Source organism: Caretta caretta, chromosome 1, assembly GCF_965140235.1.
Source record: "Caretta caretta isolate rCarCar2 chromosome 1, rCarCar1.hap1, whole genome shotgun sequence".
Taxonomy (NCBI): Eukaryota; Metazoa; Chordata; order Testudines; family Cheloniidae; genus Caretta; species Caretta caretta.
Window position 1 is genome coordinate 257,693,894 of NC_134206.1, and position 22,458 is coordinate 257,716,351.

A 22,458-nucleotide genomic window follows, 5' to 3' on the forward strand; every position below is an offset into this window, starting at 1 on the left:
GCCTGGGAGGGTATGCTTTTCCTGCTAGGACAAGTGTTCTGAGTAGGAGATGACTAGTATCATGCACTCTCATGCAGAGGTTTTGAATGTGAAGCTTGGCCAAGTGTTTGTAGCTTTCTAAGGGGCAAATGAGTATTGATGGGATCCTGGAGGAGCTGTATGTGGGACCTCCTCTCTGCTGTGATTAGAACCATTTTTAAGTAGTGCTGGCTTCTGATCAACATCCTAAGGCAGCGTTAATGTAGCAGGAGCCCCGCCTGGCCAGCAACTAATATGCACTGCACAAAGGAACAACTCTGTGGACACTCACCTGCCTCAAAAGAGGGATGGGTGGAGGCCTTGCAGTCTTGAGTTTGGAGAAAAGGAGGGAATAACAGCGAACAGAGCTGAGGTGGTGCATGTAGACTGGGTGATGAACCGGGACGGGGTGGGGGGATGTGTGCGTGTGTGTGAGAGAGACAGATGTAAGTAGGTTATGGACCAGGACCCAGGGCTGGGAGAGGTATGTACACCAGAGAATGGACCAGACAATATTGCGGGGGGGCAGTGTGTGTATGCTAGGTGATGGACCAGGAGCTGTTGGTGGCAGAGTGTGTGTGTACACTAGGTGATGGACCAGGAGCTGGGGGGGCAGCATGTACACTAGCTAATGAACCAGGAGATATGTGGAGGGGAAGAGTGTGTGTACACTAGGTCAGTGGCTCTCAACCAAAGGTCCGGGGCCCACTGGCAAGCCCTGAGCAGGTTGCAGGGGGTCCACCAAGCAGGGCCAACATTAGACTTACTGTGGCCCAGAGCAGAAAGCCAAAGCCCCACGGCGTGGGGCTGAAGCCTGGGGCTCCAAGCCCCATCACCCAGGTCTGAAGCCGAAGCACCTTCGCTTCACAGGGCCCACTGTGGCGTGGGGCCCCAGGCAATCGCCTTGCTTGCTACCTCCCAATGCTGGCCCTGCCTTTTGTATGCAGAAAAACAGCTGTGGCCCAGCTGGGCCCTAAAGTTTCTACAGCAGGGGGGGCTCAGAAAGAAAAAGGTTGAGAAGCCCTGCTCTCGATGATGGACCAGGAGCTGATGGGGGGGGGGGGGTGTGAGTACATCAGGTGAAGCACCAGCCCTGGGCAGGAGAGGGGGGGTTGACACAAGGCGAGGGCCCAGCTGCGCTCCACCCTCTCTCTCTTCGACTGAGCCCGAGGCCTCCAGCCGCGGCCCAGCGCCTGGCGATCGATCGGCTCGGCGTTCCGCTACAGGCCGAGCGCCCTGCCTGCCTCCTGCGTCGGAGGCGCTCGGCGCTCGGCTGGTTCTCCCTGGGCGCCGGGTGGGTGTCTCTTTTCCCATTCGAAGATGGCGGCCGCAGGCAGCGGCGGAGGCGAGGCGGGAAGCGGCGGACCAGAGTGAAGGCTCCGCGGAGCCCCCTCTCCCCTGAGCGGGGCCGCCGCGCGGCAGGCTGCTCCCGCCTCCGGCCTGGGCCGCCGCCGCCGCCGCGGGGGACCCCGGGGCCTGCTCTAGGGGCAGAGCCGCGGGCTGGAGCGAGGCTGGAGCCCGCCGGGGTGAGAGGAGACGCGGGCAGGGGGCGGTGAAGCGGCCGGGCGGGTTCAAATGGAGGAGGCGGGAAAGCGAGCGGGGCGCGCGCGCGAAGCCCCGGCGGGGCGGGGCGCCGCGCTGGGGGCAAGTGCGAGGGTTGCCGGCAGGGGGCGCGCGCGCGGGCTCGGTGACCGTGCGCCCCACCGAAGTGTAGGGGGCACTGGCTGGGCGGATGGCTGCGCTGATAGCCCCGGGTCTCTGCACCGGGCCACTGAAACCGTGCTAATGGCAGGAATCCTGCAAGGCCATCGGCGCCCTGGAGCACCCACCGCTGCTGGGCCAGCCACAGGGGCACAGCACGCACACAGCTGCCCGGGAAGGGAGAGACGGTCCCGGGCTCTGCCTAGGGCAGGGTGGTGCCCCGGAGGCTTCTGTTGTCCTCGTTGTTCCTTACACCGTTATCCTCCTTCCCCATGGGCTGCTGTGAGTTCATTGCGTTGTCTGAGTGAGGGCCTGGTGCTGCAGCCCTTAGGTCCTCGGTCACACAGGTGGGCTTCAGTTGGACTCTTCGCATGGGAAAGGTTTGGAGAATAGGGACCCAAGGCCCCCGTCCTGCTAACGCACCTTCAGCACTACGTGTGCGTGTCCCATCAAAGTCCATAGGACTGCTTGTACATAAAGTTAAGCACGTGCTTTGCAGGGTCAGGGGCTTAGTTTGTGAGCCCTTCTGGGCAGGGACCTTGTCTTCTAAGCTCTACTCTTGTCTCTTCCTTTCTCTAATGGGACTAATAAGGTATGTGCATAACCGTACACAAATCTGTTTCCGCTTGGTGTTACCCTCATCTTTCCCATCACACCCCACCGACTCTGTTGTCTCTTGACAAGCTGTATCTATGTTAGGTGCTGATCCTATAAACATTTACCATCAAGTATAATGCCTACTATTATGAGTGGTCCCATTGAAGTCAGTGGGACAGATCACAGAAATAAACATGGTGCCTTGTAGTGTTTGCAAGATGTGGCCCTTAACCTTGTAAGCTCATTGTGCGGAAAGGATCTGTCTTATTTTTATTTTTCTGTAAAGGGCTGTGCTGTGGTGTTCAATAAATTCTTTGTGTGAAATGCCAAGAATATAGCAGTAGGGATATATTACCCACCACCTGACCAGGATGGTGATAGTGACTGTGAAATGCTCAGAGAGATTAGAGAGGCTATTAAAATAAAAAATTCAATAATAATGGGGGATTTCAACCATCCCCATATTGACTGGGTACATGTCACCTCAGGATGGGATGCAGAGATAAAGTTTCTTGACACCTTAAATGACTGCTTCTTGGAGCAGTCCTGGAACCCACAAGGGGAGAAGAAATTCTTGATTTAGTCCTAAGCGGAGCACAGGATCTGGTCCAAGAGGTGTATATAGCTGGATCGCTTGGTAATAGGGACCATGATATAATTAAATTTAACATCCCTGTGGTGGGGAAAACACCACAGCAGCCCAACACTAGCATTTAATTTCAGAAAGGGGGACTACTCAAAAATGAGGAAGTGAGTGAAACAGATTAAAAGGTACTGCGCAAAAAGTGAAATCCCTGCAAGCTGCATGGAAACTTTTTAAAGACACCATAATAGAGGCTCAACTTAAATGTATACCCCACATTAAAAAGAGAACCAAAAAAGTGCCACTGTGGCTAAACAACAAAGTAAAAGAAGCAGTGAGAGGCTGTTAGGGTTCCTTCCCCACTCTGAACTCTAGGGTACAGATGTGGGGATCTGCATGAAAGACCCCCTAAGCTTATTTTTACCAGCTTAGGTTAAAATCTTCCCCAAGATACAAACTGCCTTTTCCGTGAACAGTATGCTGCCACCACCAAGCGTTTTAAACAAAGAACAGGGAGAGAGACCACTTGGAGACGTCTTCCCCCAAAATATCCCCCCAAGTCCTACACACCCCCTTTCCTGGGGAGGCTTGAGAATAGTATCCTAACCAATTTGTTACAAAATCATCAAGGACCCAAACCCCTGGATTTTGGAACAATGGAAAAATCAGTCAGGTTCTTAAAAGAAGGATTTTATTAAAAATAAAGGTAAAAATCATTTCTGTAAAATCAGGCTGAAAAATATTTTACAGGGTATTCAGATTCAAAACACAGAGGATCCCCCTCTGGGCAAAACCTTAAAGATACAGAAAACAGGAATAAACCTTCCTCTTAACACAGGGACAATTTACATAAAACAAAAGATAAACTAATCCGCCTTGCCTGGCTTACCTATACTGGTTGCAATATTGGAGACTTGGATTGGGATGGGTTAGAGAAGATGGATTTCTGTCTGGCCTCTCTCAGTCCCAAGAGAGAACAACCATGCAAACAAAGAGTACAAAAAAGCCTTTCCCCGCCCCCCTCCCCAAGATTTGAAAGTATCTTGTCCCCCTATTGGTCCTTTGGGTCAGGTGCCAGCCAAGTTAGCTGAGCTTCTTAACCCTTTACAAGTAACAGGATGTTGCTTCTGGCCAGGTGGGATGTTATAGCACTGTATACAGAAAGGTGGTTACCCTTCCCTTTATATTTATGACAGAATCAAAAAGGCATCCTTTAAAAAGTGGAAGTTAAATCCTAGTGAGGAAAATAGAAAGGAGCATAAACTCTGGCTAGCTGTTCTTCAAATTCTTTTTTGGTCTACTTAATTATATTTTTACACTTCATTTGCCAAAGACAAAAAATAACAGAAAAAAACATTTTTAAGTACATCAGAAGCAGGAAGCCTGCTAAAAAATCAGTGGGGCTGCTGGGCGATCGAGGTGCTAAAGGAGTACTCAAGGACGATAAGGCCATTGCGGAGAAACAAAATTAATTCTTTGCATTGGTCTTCACAGCTGAGGATGTGAGGGAGATTCCCAAACCCGAGCCATTTTTTTTAGGTGACAAATCTGAGGAACTGTCCCTGAGTGAGGTGTCACCAGAGGAGGTTTTGGAACAAATTGATAAACTAAACAGTAATAAGTCACCTGGACCAGATGGCATTCACTCAAGAGTTCTAAAGGTATTCAAATGTGAAATTGCAAGACTACTAACTGTAATCTGTAACCTATCATTTAAATCAGCTTCTGTACCAAATGACTGGAGGATAGCTAATGTGACGCCAGTTTTTAAAAAGGCTCCAGAGGTGATCCCAGCAATTACAGGCCGGTAAACCTGACTTCAGTACCGGGCAAATTGGTTGAAACTATAGTAAAGAACAAAATTGTCAGACACATAGATGAACATAATTTGTTGGGGGAAGAGTCAACATGTTTTTTGTAAAGGGAAATCATGCCTCACCAATGTAATAGAATTCTTTGAGGGGGTCAACAAGCATGTGGACAAAGGAAATCCAGTGGATATAGTGTACTTAGATTTTCAGAAATCCTTTGACAAGGTCCCTCACCAATGGCTCTCAAGCTAAGTAAGATGTCATGGGATAAGAGGGAAGGTCCTCTCATGGATTGGTAACTGGTTAAAAGATAGAAAACGAAGGGTAGGAATAAATGGTCGGTTTTCAGAATGGAGAGAAGTAAATAGTGGTGTCCCCCAGGGGTCTGCACTGGGACCAATCCTATTCAACATATTCATAAATGATCCAGAAAAAGGGGTAAACAGTGAGGTGGCAAAATTTGCAGATGATACAAAACTGTCAAGACAGTTAAGTCCCAGGCAGACTGCGAAGAACTACAAAAGGATCTCTTAAAACTAGGTGAGTGGGCAACAAAATGGCAGATGAAATTCAGTGTTGATAAATGCAAAATAATGCACATTGGAAAACATAATCCCAACTATATGTATAAAATGATGGGGTCTGATTTAGCTGTTACCACTCAAGAAAGAGATCTTGGAGTCATTGTGGACAGTTCTCTGAAAACATCCACTCAATGTGCAGCAGCAGTCAAAAAAGTCAAGAGAATATTGGGCATCATTAAGAAAGGGATAGATAATAAGACGAAAAAATATCATATTGCCTCTATATAAATCCATGGTATGCCCACATCTTGAATACTGCGTGCAGATCTGGTCACTCCCCTCTTTAAAAAGATACATTGGAATTGGAAAAGGTACAGAAAAGGGCAACAGAAATTATTAGGGGTATGGAATGACTTCTGTATGAGGAGAGATTAATAAGACTGAGACTATTCAGATTGGAAAAGAGACAACTAAGGAGGCATATGATTGAGGTCTATAAAATCATGACTGGTGTGAAGAAAGTAAATAAGGATGTGTTATTTACTCCTCATAACACAAGAACTAGAGGTCACCAAATGAAATTAATAGGCTGTAGGTTTAAAACAAAAAGGAAGTATTTCTTCACACAATGCACAGTCAACCTGTGGAACTCTTGCCAGAGGATGTTGTGAAGACCAAGACTATAACAGGGTTCAAGAAAGAACTAGATAAATTCATGGAGGATAGGTCCATCAATGGCTGTTAGCCAGGATGGGCAGGGATGGTGTCCCTAGTCTCCCTGTTTGCCAGATCTGGGAATGAGCGACAGTGAAAGGATCACTTGATGATTGCCTGTTCTGTTCATTCACTCTGGGGCATCTGGCATTGGCCACTCTTGGAAGACAGGATACTGGGCTAGATGGACCTTTGGTCTGACACGGTATGGCAGTTCTTTAGTTCTTATGCCATGTCTGCCAATGGCATTGTACACATTTTTGTAATATTGAGGGTTTTTAAAATTTCTGTGGTGGATGATTTTTTTAAAATATTTAAATGAATGCTGATTAACCTCTACCCCATGTGAATTGTAACAAAAATGTTTCCTACTTAGTTGGGGTGGTAGTGGTGGGTGTAGAGTGGTGGTAGGTTTGTTTTTTGTTTGGAAACCAGTAAAGCATGAATACATATTTATATTATAGTGTCAACACTTGTTTCTAAAGGCTGTAGGTATATGGAGAGCTTTACAAAACACACACAAGACAAGTTCCCTACCCCAAAGAGTTTAAACTCTTAACGCCAGTATGGTGTCATGTTTGTGTCTCAGCCAGTCAGAAAACCGGCTGCTTGGTCTCTTACTCACAGATGAAAAAAAAGTAACTTCAGCCAGGTGAGAACTGGATAATCCCTGGAAGGATAACCTGGTTTTAAAAGTTGCACTTCTACCAAGAAGCTGGTCTCTGACTGAAGAACACAAGTTGTTTTCTGTGAGATAATCTGAATTCAGCTATTCCACAATGACAAAAGGTGCAACCTCTTACCTGCACCAGGATCCCTAATAGAATGACTCAGTCAGGAGAGACATGGAACTTCCTGAGCTGCCAGAGGCTGGGAGTGCTGCAGAATCCCTAGGAAAAGGGAGTGCTTTTTCCTTCTACTTCCTCTCCTATCTCCCAAATTGGGCATCAGAATTGCTAAACTAGCCGGATGGGGGAATACAAGAATTTCAGAAAAGATGCACACCTCTACCCCAAAATCTCCAATTAATGTAGTAGATCTAAGGTCATTGGACATTGCACAGGACTGGTATCCAGCTGGGGTCCTCTCTCTCTCCACCCCAAATTCTTCATCCAAGATTCAGGGGTTTAGCATTTGTCTCTTTAAAGACCCCACTCTTTGCTACAATGCTGACAAGAAGGGGTCATAACACCAACTCTATTTTTAATTGTTTGTGTCAACATGGAAGCTAAAACAAGCCATTTGGTCACTCGTTTTACATTTTATTGAAATAAATGACATGATGTTACCAATTTGAGGTTTCATGAGGAAGAGGGGATCCTTGTTATCTCCCTGTAAAATCAAGCAACCCCTCCAAACTTTTAACATGTGAATCAGCTAAAGCAAACTACCCTGAAGTTTGATCTTTTTCTACCAATCTTCCCATCCCTTAGGTGTGAGCAAGAGCAGACAAGGAGGCACACTTCCTTGCTTTCCCTCTGCCACTTTCTTCCTGCGAGTCTCCATTCAGTTCCCCGTGGGAAGTTCCCTTTTCTCCATTATGATTCCACTTTATGGGAGGGTTATTCTCATTCTCTGTTTCTTAGACCTTGTCCTGTAGACGGGAACGGGGGAAGGAGCCCAGACGTGGCAACACATTCTCAGGCTCCTGCAGGACCACCATGGCTTATGATGACTCCAAGAAAAAAGAAGGTATGACTGCTTCATAATCTGTGAGGGTGTTCAAAAAGGGTACCCTCTACAGCCCCTGCAAGCCCATGGAGTTGAGAGAGTGGGAAAGGAAGCCGGTCTCCTGCATGGCAGTACAGAATGCAAAGCCCTAGGGCATCAGGCTGGGTTTCTGCAGCATTCCAAGTCTCTCGTGGCGTCAGGAAGTGAGATACTGGGACTAGAAAATGGGTTTCACAGGTGGCATTTCAGACTGCTGACACCTTCATTACTGAACTCTGCCCTTGCAGCATTTATTGTCCCTGTCAACTCCATAGAACAGGAATGGGGATAGAATTTAAATCTCCTTCACAGCAACATAGTAATCTCTAGACCCTGGTTTTAGTCTCAGCAGCATCCTGAGTTCCTTCTGTCTCTGGGGAGAAAGAAACCAAGACTAGGAATTGAACCTTGATCTCTTGTGGGGTACTGTACAGCACTGAGCTTTTTCCCTGCAGTTGGGGCAGCACAGCACACAAATTCCTAGTCCCCAGTATTCTTTTTTTTTTTTGCTTGGTTGGTTGGTTTTTTTTGTACATCAGTCTGCTTCAACTTTGGCCTCTGTGATTGTGTTGCATTTTATGCAGAATGAATTTGCTTTCATTGTTCCTTAATTGGGTATCTTCATCCTTCCCTTTCTCACCACACTCACAAATGCTAGAGTGCTTAGAGGGTGACCGAAGCATTGACGACGTGGGGCTGGCAGCAGGTAGAACCCAGCGAGAGAAAAAACGCTCTTACAAGGATCTGCTGCGGGAAGAGGAGGAAATAGCAGCTCAGGTCAGAAATACCTCAAAGAAAAGGTTGAAGGTGAGAAAATGCACTTAAAACAGCGGTTCTCAAACTTTAGCAAACCGAGGACCCCCATTTTGATTTAAAATTTTTCACAGACCCCCAAACCTCACTCAGCCCCAGGCCCTGCCCCCACTTCACCTCTTCCCGCCTCCACTCCACCCCAGCCCCTCCTCTTCCCCGTCTCTTTCCGCCCCTGAGTGTGCCCCGTCCCTGCTCCTCCCCCTTCCTCCCAGCGCCTCCTGCACGAGGCGCTGGGAGGAGAGGGAGGAGTTGATCAGCATGGCTTGCGGACCCCAGTTTGAGAAACGTTGACTTAAAATCTTCTGCTGGGATTGGGGTGGGTGAATTTGCTATTTTCCTTTTGTAAAAATGGCCAGTGACGGACTATGGAAAGCAGAGGGAGTGCTTCACATCACTCATTGGCAGCATACAGTCCTTCAAAAAGTGGTATTGATTAATTCTGAGAAGTAGTCAGGCCCAGTTATTATCTGTGATTTGTGGCCTCAGGATGGATGAGTGGGGAGTTCCTACCCCAGCCCTGAGAGGCATGGGAGAGCAGGAATTGTAAATTTTCATGTAAAAAACAAAATTCTAGACCTTATGGTTGCATAGATAATTTACAGAATATGAACAGAATATAAAGTGATGCACTGTTGTCCTCTTGATTCTGCAGGCAGCCTGAAATGGTAGCTCTGAGAGGTATGAACTGCCCTATTCATCACCTGGAGGTGTTAATACTGAAACCTGATAGTAACCACTTTGAGCTGAAATTTCTGCTGCCTATTGTCAGTCCAGAGGTGACTAGTTTAAGATTGGGAGGGTTAAGACCTTTGCAAGTGTGGAAAAAATTGTTTTCTACTCTTTTTTTTTAATTTTCCACCACTCAAATGGAATTCCCAAACTTCATTTTAAAACTTCAGAATGGTCAATACACAGAGAATGTATTTCAGTGGTGGGCAATCTGTGGCCCTTCCCACAGCTCCCATTGGCTGGGAATGGCAAACCACGGCCACTGGGAGCTGCAGGCGGCAGTGCCTGCAGATGGTCAATGTAAACAAACTGTCTCATGGCCCACCATCGGATTACCCTGACAGGCCGCAGGTTGCCCATTTAGTGACAAGAGTGGTTTCCAGAATTATCTGTATCAAGAGCCAGTATGAATTTGTTTTTGTTTCCTACTGGTTTTTCATCTCCTTTTCTTCTCTGATTCCAGGACAGCGACCTCTTCTTCTTGGGGACAGAATCTCATAAGAAGAAGAGGAAGCATTCCTCTGATGAGTTCTTCTACGGAGGTGAGAATAGGAAACATGTAGGATTGATGCTATGGGGCAGGAAGGCTGATCAGTAGGGCCCTACCAAATTTATTGTCCATTTTGGTCAATTTCGCGGTCATAGTATTTAAAAAATTGTAAATTTCATTATTTCAGATATTTAAATCTGAAATTTCACAGTGTTGTAACTGTAGGGGTCCTGACCCAAAGGGTAGCTGTGGGGGTCTCAAGGTTATTGTAGGAGGATTGCGGTATTGCCACCCTTGCTTCTGTGCTGCTGCTGCTGGCGGTGATGCTGCCTTCAGAGCTGGGCGCCTGGCTGGAAAAAAAAAATCCTGACATTTGAGAGTTTTATCTCCAGATCATGATGGTAGGCTCTGAGCAGATGTGGTGAGTGCTGGGAGGGTGAACTGAGTAAGGTGTCACATGGAGTAGGGGGCCTGAAGTGATGGGGTGGTGATGATGGGGACTGGAGGACAGGATTAATTGCTGGGCAGGAGATGAGCAGATGTGGGGATGAGAGTTCCTGCAGCAGGGGCCAAAATCCCCTTATCCAGTACATGTGGGAGAGCGGGCAACACTAATTGACACATGCACACACCCTGGGGATGGGCAGGCGTGCAAAAATCAAGAGACTGACCTAAAAACTCAATATAATAATTTTTTTAAATCTTGTGATTTTGGGGCCAATCTCATGATTTTTGGAGGTCCGACTCCTGATTTTTTATCTCTTGAAGTTGGCAATACTGCACATCCCTTTAGGTGGCTTTTGTGCTTGTTTTTCCTCTCTGAAAGATCAAGCTATGGATTTTCTTCGATCGTAAGCTCTTTGGGATAGGGACTTTCTTTTTGTTCTGGTTATGCAGTGTCTAGCACAATGGGGTCTGGTCCTTGACTGGGTCTCCTTGGTGCTACCATAGTACAAATAATAAATAATAACAATACTAATAATACTCAAGGTAATACTGGCTCCTCTGAATTTTCAGTCACATATATTCATGCCATGGGATGGTCAAACCAGGCTCTCTGAGTTTAATATGAATACTGAATTATCCTAACAGTTCATACTCGTAACTAAACAGAAGCCCACAGCTTCTGTTTCTCTGTAGCCTTGTTTCTTGTGACCAGCCTAGTGCCAGGCTTCCTTTGCAACAAGATTCAGAGGACTTCTCTCTAAGCCAGAAAGGTGTCCATTTAGCCCTGAGCACCAGGAATATTGTGGAACTCTGAACCCCTCTTCTTCAAGCCGGCATAGGAGGAGATATGTCACATACAGTCTCCCCTCAGTTTGATTTATTTTGGTCTTTTTCAGACCTTTCACCTCTGGAGTTGCCATCAAAGAAGAAGAAAAGAGCAGTCTCAAGCCCAACCTCTTCTGACACGGCCATGGATCTTCTTAAGGCTATCACCTCACCCCTTGCCACGGGCTCCAAGCCCTCAAAAAAGACAGCTGAAAAATCATCCTTCTCTTCCTTTGCTGCCACTGGCTATTCAGAGAGCAAGAAGGAGCACCATAAGAAGAAACTGAGTGGTAGCAGTGGAGAGCTCGCACTGGATGATGGTAGCTTCCACAAATCCAAAAAGATGAAGCCACTCTATGTAAACACAGAGACACTGACCCTGCGTGAGCCTGATGGCTTGAAGATGAAGCTCATCCTTTCACCTAAAGAGAAGGGGGGCAGCACAGTAGACGAGGAGTCATTCCCATACTCCTCACCACCAGCAGCAGCAAAAAAATCCTCCAAGAAATCAGGTCGAGATGAACAAGGCTCATTCCTCCTGGGTCATGAACTTCAAAGCTTCCTGAAATCTGCTCGGAAGAAGCACAAGCCACTGCCAGACGCACATCCACCTCCAATCCCCGAGGGATTTGTCCCTGACACCTCCCTGTTCTCAGAAGCTCATGGGAGTGAATATGACCTTTCAAGTATGGAGCCACCACTGGAATCAGGTTCATCATCTGGTGGGGAGTTGGAGGCCGGAGAGCTGGTGATAGATGACTCCTACCGGGAGATCAAGAAGAAGAAGAAGTCAAAGAAAAGCAAGAAAAAAAAGGACAAGGAGAAACACAAGGAGAAGAAGCACTCTAAGTCTAAGAAGAGTTCTGGACTCCCTGCCTCTGTAGCAGTAGCTGAAGTTATGGTGACACCACCGCCACCCCCTCCACCCAGCACTCCATTTGTCCTTCCTGTGCCTCCCCCCCCACCTCCTGTTTTCCACACTGATGGACAAAGTGAGAAGAAAAAGAAAAAAGAAGAGAAGGACAAGGAAAAAGCTGAGAAAGCAGAAAAGGATAAAGAAAAGGTAAAGAGCGGTAGCAGAAATTGTGATGTCTAAGACGCTGTGACATTGGGTAACACTGGATAAGACGCCCTATATTTTAGCCGCAGAATTAGCCACAGAACCATTGCCTTTGTTCCAGAAGCTGAGCTTTTGTTTAAAAAAAATATATTTCTAGTGCTCATTGTTATGAAAATAACCTTCAAAATTTGAATCAAGTATAAACTGAAACAGTAGGTCTCAGAGGCATGAGCCATCCTGTCCATGTCAAATGGTTTTTAACCCTGAAACCTAAAGAAGAAAAACTAAGTATCAACATAAATTGTTTCACTGTTGAAACATTTTTGCGAAACATCAGTTATCGTGTGATATATACAACTATGCTTTAGGGCATAAACCATCCTCAGACTTTATCTAAAAGGAGAAGTAAGAAACTTCTTTTAACAAGTTATACCATAATTGCCCATTTTGGGGTTTCTCGCACCTTTTTCTGAAGCATCTGATTCTGGTTACTGCCAGGCAGGCTACTGGACCAGAGTGTCCACTGATCTGGTAAAATATGGCAAGGGAAAACAACTCTATGCTGAAGTTGAAGTATTTTTCCATTATCTCCTAAATGAAAGAAAAATAAGATATTAATCTTGTAGAAGGACCACATTCCCAGTTCCATCCTATGCTGAGAATCTAGGACATCAGGTGTCCATGGCTAATTTATAAAACTGCGAGTGGGGAAAACTTTTGACAGAGTATGAGTGGTGTGGCAGTAATCAGAGCAATGTCATCCTGCAGTATACTGATGGGAAAGATGACAGACTGGACATAGAGTAGCTGGATTGTGTCAAGAATTAAGCAGGAATAACCCAAGTGAACCAGCCCATAACCACTCTCGCTCACTAAAATAGGCTCTAAAATTACATGTAGGATTTCACTGAGCACAGATTGGCAACTGCCTCTGCCACCACAGTTGCTGTACTGCTAGTGTCTTACTCCTGTAGAAATCCTAGGACTGGAATAAGAGATGGTGCTATTTGTCAGGACTGAACTGAAAGATCTATGTGACATCCTAGACCACATCTACACCACGAGCTTGGTGTTTACTTGGCGCAGCTCCGCCATGCCTCCACTGCCACTATCTGTGCTACTGAGGCCATGCTGCTATTTATACTCACACTAACTCAGTGATGGCTAGCACAAGCATGTATACTTTAACAGGGGAATTGCACCCCTCGCTCATGTGGTAGACATAGCCCTAGGAATGGAATAAGAAGTGGTGCTGCGTGTCAAAATTGAGGTGTGTCAGCAGAACTGGATGTTGATCCTGAACCAGAATAGCAGGGGTTGCCTCAGGTCAGGAATGAAATGTATTGGCAGAGATCTTGCAGGAGTAACACAGATTATCCTTAAATTTAAATAGGTCTCAGTATAATTAAAAATCTTCCTTGTTTTCTTTTCTCCTTGTGATTAGCCAAAGAAGAAGAACATGTCTGCCTACCAAGTGTTCTGTAAGGAATATCGAGTGACTATTGTGGCTGAGCATCCAGGGATAGGTAAGAGAATAACCTAGCCTCTTCTTCTGTTCATATACGTCTGTCACTGTGATAGTCCAGTCAGATTGGTTACCAGGGCGTATCCTTGTTTTGTCCCAACACCCACTATTGATGTTGGAGTGCAAAGAGTCTGCCAGGATGCTTTAAATAAGAGGCAGCAAAGTGAAAAGGAAAGGCTCCCATGATCTAATATCATGGTGTTTCAACCCAACTGTGAATTTGGATAACTTCCTTTTACTGTGAAACTGTCTCCGATAGTATGTTGTGCAGCCTCCCATATACACATGTTCCTCAGTGGAGGTGTATTTGTCCAGCATCCACCTGTTCCTTTTAGGTTGAGACTATCGGAAATAGTCTCCAAGTATGGGTAGTTCAACTGTGATACAGGCTCTTCACTAACAGCATATGCATGGGCCAGTTTCCTGAACTTTCAGTATTTATACAAACTTTCCACTGTCTTCTCTTTGTTGATTTTTATATTTGATTTTTTTATTAACCTTTCCCATTTTATTGCTACCTCCCCTTTTCCTCCTAGATTTTGGGGAGTTGAGCAAAAAACTGGCAGAAGTGTGGAAGCAGCTGCCTGAAAAGGATAAACTGGTACGTATGCCCCTGGATATATTTTTTTGTAAAATAAATTCTCTACATTAGCTGCCTGGATCCTCTCATGCTGCCAGCTTTGCTTTTGCGGTGTAGGTTCCCTGGGTGTTAAAGTATGGCAAATAAATGTGCAACCCCCTGCAGTAAGGGAATTGGGTGCTCTCAGCCCCATAATAACAAAAATGTCCAGTTTCTGCTTGTGAGACTTGCTTAGCCAGTCAACTATCCATAAAGTCACCCCATCTCTCAAATTCTGGCAGCAGGTTTGCCTAATGGTTTGAATCCTGCTTTTCTTTCCGTGTTCTGTGCAGGTTTGGAAGCAGAAAGCTCAATATCTGCAGCATAAGCAGAATAAAGCAGAGGCCACAACAGTGAAGAGGAAGGCAGCTTCATCAGAGGGTGCCCCAAAAGTGAAAGGTAATAGCCACACCCCATTTGCTCTAGTCTTTGGGGAAAGGGGAGAGTACGACCTGTGCATTAGGGTATAGAGAGAGTGCCTTCTGCTCTTTCCCTCCTCCTTCCCCATGAGTTTGGTGTGTGATTATTCTCTAACTCAAAAATGATCCCTGTAGAGAACTGAGGAATGGTGTTAATAGGTTTCAAAAGGGCATTCTGACCAGCCATAAGCTATAAATATGGTACCATTCATACAGCACATTGATGATGGAGTATGTAAAGCAAGAAGGAACAGGAGAGAAGTTTGTGTAGGTGCTAGAGGCTGGAGTTAACAAAAACAAAGGGTATGGTTAGTTTAGCATCTGTTTAATGAGAGAATCTCCCACCACTTCTATATTAATATTAGTTATTAATACAGCGTCAAGAAGTGGGGTTGGTGCTTTGCATAAGTATGAGAGAGACCCCAGCTCCAAAGAGCTTACAATCCAAACAGACTTATCAGTAAAGGAATAAGAAAGAGGAGATGATAAGATTTTTTTCCCCCCATCTATTTTAAGCTTCCCCAGCAGGTATGCTTTCACCTCATAAGAAGTCCCCTTCCAGCACTGTGGTGTTATCCTCCTCACCAGCCAAAGCCCCTGATACAGATCCCATTGATGTAGCTGCACATCTACAGTTGCTGGGTGAATCTCTGAGTCTCATTGGACACCGACTGCAAGAGACAGAGGTGGGTACAGAGCCAGTACCAAATCAGGGAATCTCATTTGTAATCCCAACATAACATGTGTGTAACCTGGACTCTAAACTGCATTAGGTTTAATGGGTAACAGTATAGTCTCACTCCCACTGTCCTGCATGCTTTATCACAAATAAAACGTATTTGAACTGCTTTTCCCCAGTGTCCCAACTGGGATTTTTGTACAGGGGAGTAGCTCCTGCCTCTGTAAAGGTGAAAACCTCTTCCTTCACAGAAGGATGTGGAAAAGTAATTCCCCGCTCCAAAAATTATGTTACCTTAGGGCAAGCCTAGCTACAGTCTTAGCTCTTTGAGCCCAGAGAGGCAATATTCTTCACTATGCTTCCTATTTCTGGGTTGGGGTTTAAGTATCTATTATCGCAATAGATGATAAAAATCATAAAAATTGTGACCCTAATAAGACATATTTACTCCAGTACTCTGCCTTTGTTTTCTGTTGTTTCCCACCCTTTTCCTGTATTTGTACATTGCCTATTGAGATCCTGTTGTAAACTATTTGGGTCAGTGATATATATGTTTGAAGTACATCACATGGCTTTGTTATGATACAAACAATAGATAGAGAAGTGGGATTGGTGGATAAGACCAAGAGAGAGCTTGTGGTATCTTTGAGAGAATAGATTTTTATGGTGATGGGATTGCAGTCTCCACTACTTATACCCATTCAATTCCTTTCTCCTTCCTTATTTCCAGGGGATGGTGGCTGTATCAGGAAGTTTGTCAGTACTTCTAGATTCTATTATCTGTGCCCTGGGCCCTTTAGCATGCCTGACCACACAACTACCTGAGCTGAATGGCTGCCCTAAGCAAGTTCTGGTGAGTTCCTTGTTGTTCTTATTTCGGTTCTAGACCTATTTGTCTCCATGGAAAGAGAGCTGGAGTCCTGACTAGCATGTCTTTGTGACACTGGTGAGTCTCTACTGCTACACAGGTGGATAAATAGTTCTGCTAGTGCACTGTTACTATCAGGGCTTTGGAGAGGAGCCCGCGGAGCAGCTCCGGCGCAGTGGAGCTGCAGGTTTTTGCCTGGAGCTGGAGCGGAGCCGGAGCACAGCTCCAAAGCCCTGGTTACTTTGGGAAGGATTTATGTGTGGGGAATTCACTGATAATATGTGCTGTAGGATATTGTGCATTAGATTTTCAGTGAAAGATACAGAGATGCTAACAGTTCAAGGGAACTTAACGTAACCTTTATTCCATTTATTGCAGTACTTGCAGCTCCTGTTTCTCAATGACTGAAACAGTAAATCTGGAGCAAATAAAATAACTGTGCATGCCAGACATCTTAATAAGCTCCAAGTTTGCATAAGAATTAAAAGGCCCTCTCCAGCTGGTATATATATACACACATTCAGTTTTTCTGTAATTGTGTAAATATCATTCCAGTGACCCGCAGTTAACTCTTAAGACCAGAATTCCCTATGTGGAGGGTGGGCACCTCAAAATATGTCAGTAAACTCCTCCAGGCAAGGGAGGCATGTGGTCTGTTACTTACAGCTTTTGGGTTCAGAGATACATATTCTCTCCTCCATTCCTAAACAACACTTCATAGTGAGCCCTCGTTTGGCAGTGGGCAACTTGCAGCACCAGTGCAGCATGGTGGCAAATGCAAAGTTAGAACGTGAAAGCAGAGAGAGGGACAGAAGTCACAGCACCAAGCAGGGGAGAAGACCAAGGCAGAGAAAAAGAGAGAAAGGGAAGGAACTGGAATCAAAAAGAGAAAACATACCCAGTAAAGTACACAGAAAATACTAGATGAAAAGCAAATCTGCCAAGGAAGAGAAAAAATATATTTGGGAAGAAAATGGAAGATAAGGCAAATTGTCCAGGGCATGATGTGAATGATCTTGGTTGGGAGGGTGGCCCAGACACTGACTCATCACAGGAAGGGGTCTCTAACAAAAAAAATAAAAAGGTGTGGCAGCTTCTGCTGTAAACTCCCACAGTGGTCATGGGCACATTGCCTAGTATGTCAATCAGGTGCTGCCAGCTCAAGCCATGGCTATATAACCGTTGGACAATGCAGCCTATACCTCTTGCCAAAAGCATTCTGAGCACTGGCACTCCCTCTCCACATCATTGATGGGGCTGGAAACTGGAACCTCTTTTTAGTTCTGTTAAGAACGAGGGAGCTGTAGGTAGGTTAAGGCACTAATCTTTCACTTCTGGAGATGTGAGCTCAGACCTGGTCACAAGTGCAATTAGTCTGGTAGTTCCAAGCTAGTTTCCTATCTAGACATTTGTCCACATCAGTAAACGTGCTTTCGCCACAGTAAGCTAGAGTTGGCAGGGTTTGTGTGTCGTGTAAGGTGCTGTTTATCTCTTCAGCCAGTAGGTGGCATTGCTAAATTTAGAACTGATCAAGAGACTGCCAAGATTCCAGTCCCTCGTTCTTCAAGCATTAACAGGAATGTGTATCAAAGATATTGCTACCTGAAATTTATCAGCCAAAACTTTTTCAGCAAAGGGTGCAGATTCGGCAACACTAAAACATTCTGCAAATTTACTGAATGATTCCTTTTTTAAAAAACCAGAAAGCGGCAAAATGTTTCATTTTGACATTTTCAAAACTAAATGCTTTGATTTTTCAGTTAGAAATGACTTTTTTCCAAGTATCCTTCAAGTTTATATTTTAAAAAATCCCAAACATTAAAAAATGATTGACATTGAAATGAAGCATTTTGTTTTGGATTGAATGAAATATTTCGTTTGACCGAAAATGACATTTTTTCTATTTGCTGAAAATTCTGAAAAAGCTTGTTTAGAGTCCATCCCAAATGACAGGTTTCAGAGTAGCAGCCGTGTTAGTCTGTATCCGCAAAAAGAAAAGGAGTACTTGTGGCACCTTAGCGATGAACAAATTTATTTGAGCATAAGCTTTCGTGAGCTACAGCTCACTTCATCAGATGCATGCAGTGGAAAATACAGTGGGGAGATTTTATATACACAGAGAACATGAAACAATGGGTGTTACCATACACACTGTAAGGAGAGTGATCAGGTAAGGTGAGCTATTACCAGCAGGAGAGGAAAAAAACCTTTTGTAGTGGTGGGCCATAATCAAAGTGGGCCATTTCCAGCAGTTGACAAGAACATCTGAGGAACAGCCGGGGGGAGGGGGAATAAACATGGGGAAATAGTTTTACTTTGTGTAATGACACATCCACTCCCAGTCTTTATTCAAGCCTAATTTAATGGTGTCCAGTTTGCAAATTAATTCCAATTCAGCAGTCTCTCGTTGGAGTCTGATTTTGAAGTTTTTTTGTTGAAGAATTGCCACTCTTAGGTCTGTAATCAAGTGTCCAGAGAGATTGAAGTATTCTCCGACTGGTTGCTGAATGTTATAATTCTTGACGTCTGATTTGTGTCCATTTATTCTTTTATGTAGAGACTGTCCGGTTTGGCCAATGTACATGGCAGAGGGGCATTGCTGCCACATGATGGCATATATCACATTGGTAGATGTGCAGGTGAACGAGCCTCTGATAGTGTGGCTGATGTGATTAGGCCCTATGATGGTGTCCCCCTGAATAGATATGTGGACACAGTTGGCAACGGGCTTTGTTGGGAGTGGATGTGTCATTATACAAAGTAAAACTATTTCCCCATATTTATTCCTCTCCCCCCCCCCCCCCCCCACTGTTCCTCACACGTACTTGTCAGCTGCTGGAAATGGTGCACCTTGATTATCACTACAAAAGATTTTTTTCACCCCTGCTGGTAATAGCTCACCTTACCTGATCACTCTCGTTACAGTGTGTATGGTAACACCCATTGTTTCATGTTCTTTGTGTATATAAAATCTCCCCACTGTATATTCCACTGCATGCATCCGATGAAGTGAGGGGTAGCTCACGAAAGCTTATGCTCAAATAAATTTGTTAGTCTCTAAGGTGCCACAAGTACTCCTTTTCTTCATCCCAAATGAGTTTCTTTTCCTTTTTTTTTTTTTCCGGAATTGCCAGAGAACTGAAAAATCCATTATTCGCACAGCTCTAGTCTGAGGCTTCTTTTGGGTAGCCAGCCACACCTCTGGAATTACTGGTGTGCTGCAGTCATAGACACTACAGGTGAAGTCACTGGAACATGTTTACTGAGATGCTGAGGACCACAACAATGTCCTTTAGGCTGCCAACAGCATTTGCAAAGAAAATCCAGGAGCTAAGACAAACTTTCTTTCACTCTCACCTTATTTCTGAAATATTTTCCTTTTTTCAACTTTCATATTACAAATTCTAGCAGAGTTTTTCATGAGTTTGTGTAGGCAGGGCATTTCTCCTGGATTCCCCTATTCCATCACCCTGGGTTGGGTCCTTCCTCACTGAGCTTCCCTCTGGTGGATGTGGGCTGGGTATGGATTGCTTCCCAATGCATCTACACTGCTCTTAGCACTGGCCAGGTGGGATGAGGAAGCACTATAACACACTGTGAGTGTTTCCCTTACCTCCAGGTGCCCCACTGTGCTCTCAGCGCCTGAGACTGTCTTTCAGCTAGGTCTCCTTATATTTCCAAAACGCCGAAGGTTAGCTAACAGTACTGGTAACTTCCAAAAGAATGACAAGATGAGGATCTCCACATCCCACAGCTCTGTTACATTGAAGCATTGTTTCTGTAGGATTTAGAATCACAACTGATTCTTTTAAAAAATGTTAAATGTTCTCTTTCCAGTCAAATACACTAGACAACATCGCCTACATCATGCCTGGACTCTGACAGGAAAGGACCCTGGGATGAACCTGCTTCCACGTTACCAACTTGTGTACATAGGCGCTATACCGGCACTCTCTAAGGGCTCCGTGTGTAGGGTTTTAAAGTTTTATATCTGTATAGTATATACATAGGATTGTAACTATTTTACTTTTATTAATTTTATGAAAAGTTGTGACATAAGCTGAGCAAATCCTTTCCTGTTGGTGGGAGAGACCTACTCAATGTATTCTCCAGTCAGAAGGTTTTTGCGTGGTTGGAGTTCATAAAACTTTTGATATATCAGCCTTAAATTCAAAGAAGCCTTTTTGGGGAATTGGCCTGAGCACAGACTGTCTGTTAATGGACAAGTGCACAGGCTTGTTCATTTTGGACCAAGCAATACTGCTGGACTCATCACCACACCTGTTTCTAACTTTATTGAAATGCACTGCTTTGGGGGAGGACTGGATGGCTGTCAGAAGAAAGAGGCTTTGACCTCTAGGTCATTTCTTCCAACTCCCAGGTCATTAGTGTTACTGTCTGCTGACTGGCTGGTAGCTTGTGTTAAAATAGTTGTGGAGATGGTGAAGAATCTGTACTCTTCTAGTGGACTTGTACCTACATCATCATCAACACTAGATGCCAACCTCAGAAAAGGGCCAAAGATTGAATGGACTGAGGAGAATGAACCACCCTCTTAATTCCTTCAGATCAGGGCTGTACCACCCTGATGGGGATGAGAGGGCAATAGGTGGGAGAAACTTGCACTGCCTCTGCCCATCTGTACCTGTTTTGTGGGAAGAGGACTTTGTTTCTAAGAGTGTTGATCCTATTTCACCAGCAGTATTGAAAAAGAGTTATGGAATCCTGGTGCTGCCGGATTATCTAGAGACAGTGCTTAATGTTAAAGATCGAAGAGATTCTTGCTGAGTGGAACATGGGTTGGGTGGCCAGATCCCACCTGAGCGCCTTCTCCTCTAAAGTGAGCTGCAGGAAAGCATTTGATTCTCACATAGGTGTGCGTGTGTATGTGTGGTGTATTTAACTTTTGCCAATATCTGTAATAGATTTTAATTTATCCTGTATATTTCTGTATATATATATGTGTGTGTGTGTGTATATATATATATATATAAAATTTAAAAACAAAATAGCTTTCCCTCCACCAATCGTTTGTGGAAAATATGAATCAGCTGTGCTCACCCCCCACCCTACAGGAATTAGCTGCTCCTGTTGTAGCAGGCATAGACTCTGCAAGAGGGAATAGCAACAACAGGATGTTAAGCCCTTTTGAAGAACAGTGTGTCCAGGGATGTTGGGTGGAAGCTGAAATGGAGACCTGTTTATTCTGGCCCCAGCCTCCCCATCCCTTATAATTTATAGGTTTTAAAGTAGCAGAAGGAGGACACTTTTGCTTCTGTTTTGAATTCTGGATTCTCTTTTCCGTGGCAGTTGGAAGTGAGCTGTATCTCAATATGGCTGAGCTCTAAATCTGTCACAATTAAGCAAATCCTTGGATGTGTAGAGGGAAGCTTCCACCCAATCCCCTCTACTGTGTATTTCCCCAGCTGCACGTACATGGTAAATGCTGTCTTGTAGGGCTTCCTCTCTTCCCAGTTCAGTGCTGCTTTGTTGGTCAGTCAGTAGGGCTGGACTGGTGGGTGAAACAGAAGGCTCTTATAGAGCATATAGAAGATCTGGGCCTAGGCCTCAGACCTAGGCATACACATCTCAAAAATATGTGGCTAATCCCAAGCGGCATTTGAGGGAGGTAGGGGTGAGCAGAGAGATATTAGTGGGCTTCTGAACCCTCACCAAACCCTCTATTCTAAGAAATGGCATAAAACACCTGACTGTGTTTCCAGCTCTCCACAATGGAGAGCACTGTAGTGAGTGATAGATACTCAGATCTCTATCTAAGGAGCATAAGGGGATCAATCAACTATAGCTTTGCCATCTATATAACAAACTCTTGAAGAGTTTTAAAAAGAACCAACCACACACACAAACCCTAATGTATTGTATTTTTATTTAAAATTTGTAAACATTTGTATAATCTGTATCTTGTGGTATTTGGTATTAGAGGGGAAACTTTGGACTGAGACCTGTTTTTATATTTTTGTTATTTTTCTTGCCATTTGGTCCAGATTGCATTACAGTTGTATAAAGAAACTTTTGTACTGTACTTACATATAATTTTTTTAACATTTGGAGTTTGTGTCATTATTTTGTATTTATATCTGCATCTTCTCCCCAACAACACTGGCTACTAGTGTTTAGTATTACTAAATAGTGCATAGTAGTCTGTTTTATTAGCCTCTCCTGTTCTATGGACACTGTGTTCCAACACCTCATTTCTAATAGCACAATCTGCTTGATACATCTCTTGAAAATTACTGATAATTTAGACCCCCTACTCCATACTTCTTAGCGGCATCAATGAGAGACATGCCTGAGAGCTGTCATCT

At 44.7% G+C, this 22,458-nt stretch overlaps 1 protein-coding gene across 5 annotated transcripts; it reads left to right on the forward strand.

The window, feature by feature from the left end:
* Window positions 1-1,326: 1,326 nt before the first annotated feature.
* HMGXB4 (HMG-box containing 4) lies at window positions 1,327-22,203 on the forward strand. 5 transcript variants are annotated; one of them, XM_048832656.2, is made up of 11 exons: window positions 1,327-1,544; window positions 7,535-7,640; window positions 8,317-8,465; window positions 9,664-9,742; window positions 11,034-12,025; window positions 13,467-13,548; window positions 14,084-14,148; window positions 14,460-14,565; window positions 15,102-15,271; window positions 15,995-16,117; window positions 19,970-22,203. In XM_048832656.2, exons 2-11 carry the CDS (start codon window positions 7,610-7,612, stop codon window positions 20,012-20,014), a joined length of 1,842 nt encoding a protein of 613 aa, XP_048688613.1. In that variant the 5' UTR covers window positions 1,327-1,544; window positions 7,535-7,609; the 3' UTR covers window positions 20,015-22,203. The 5 variants fall into 5 exon arrangements, with proteins under 5 accessions (XP_048688613.1, XP_048688629.1, XP_048688597.1 ...); XM_048832640.2 differs by having other exon boundaries at window positions 1,460-1,544; window positions 8,317-8,435; XM_048832648.2 differs by lacking the exons at window positions 1,327-1,544; window positions 7,535-7,640 and adding exons at window positions 1,755-4,560; window positions 9,124-9,247.
* Window positions 22,204-22,458: the final 255 nt, after the last annotated feature.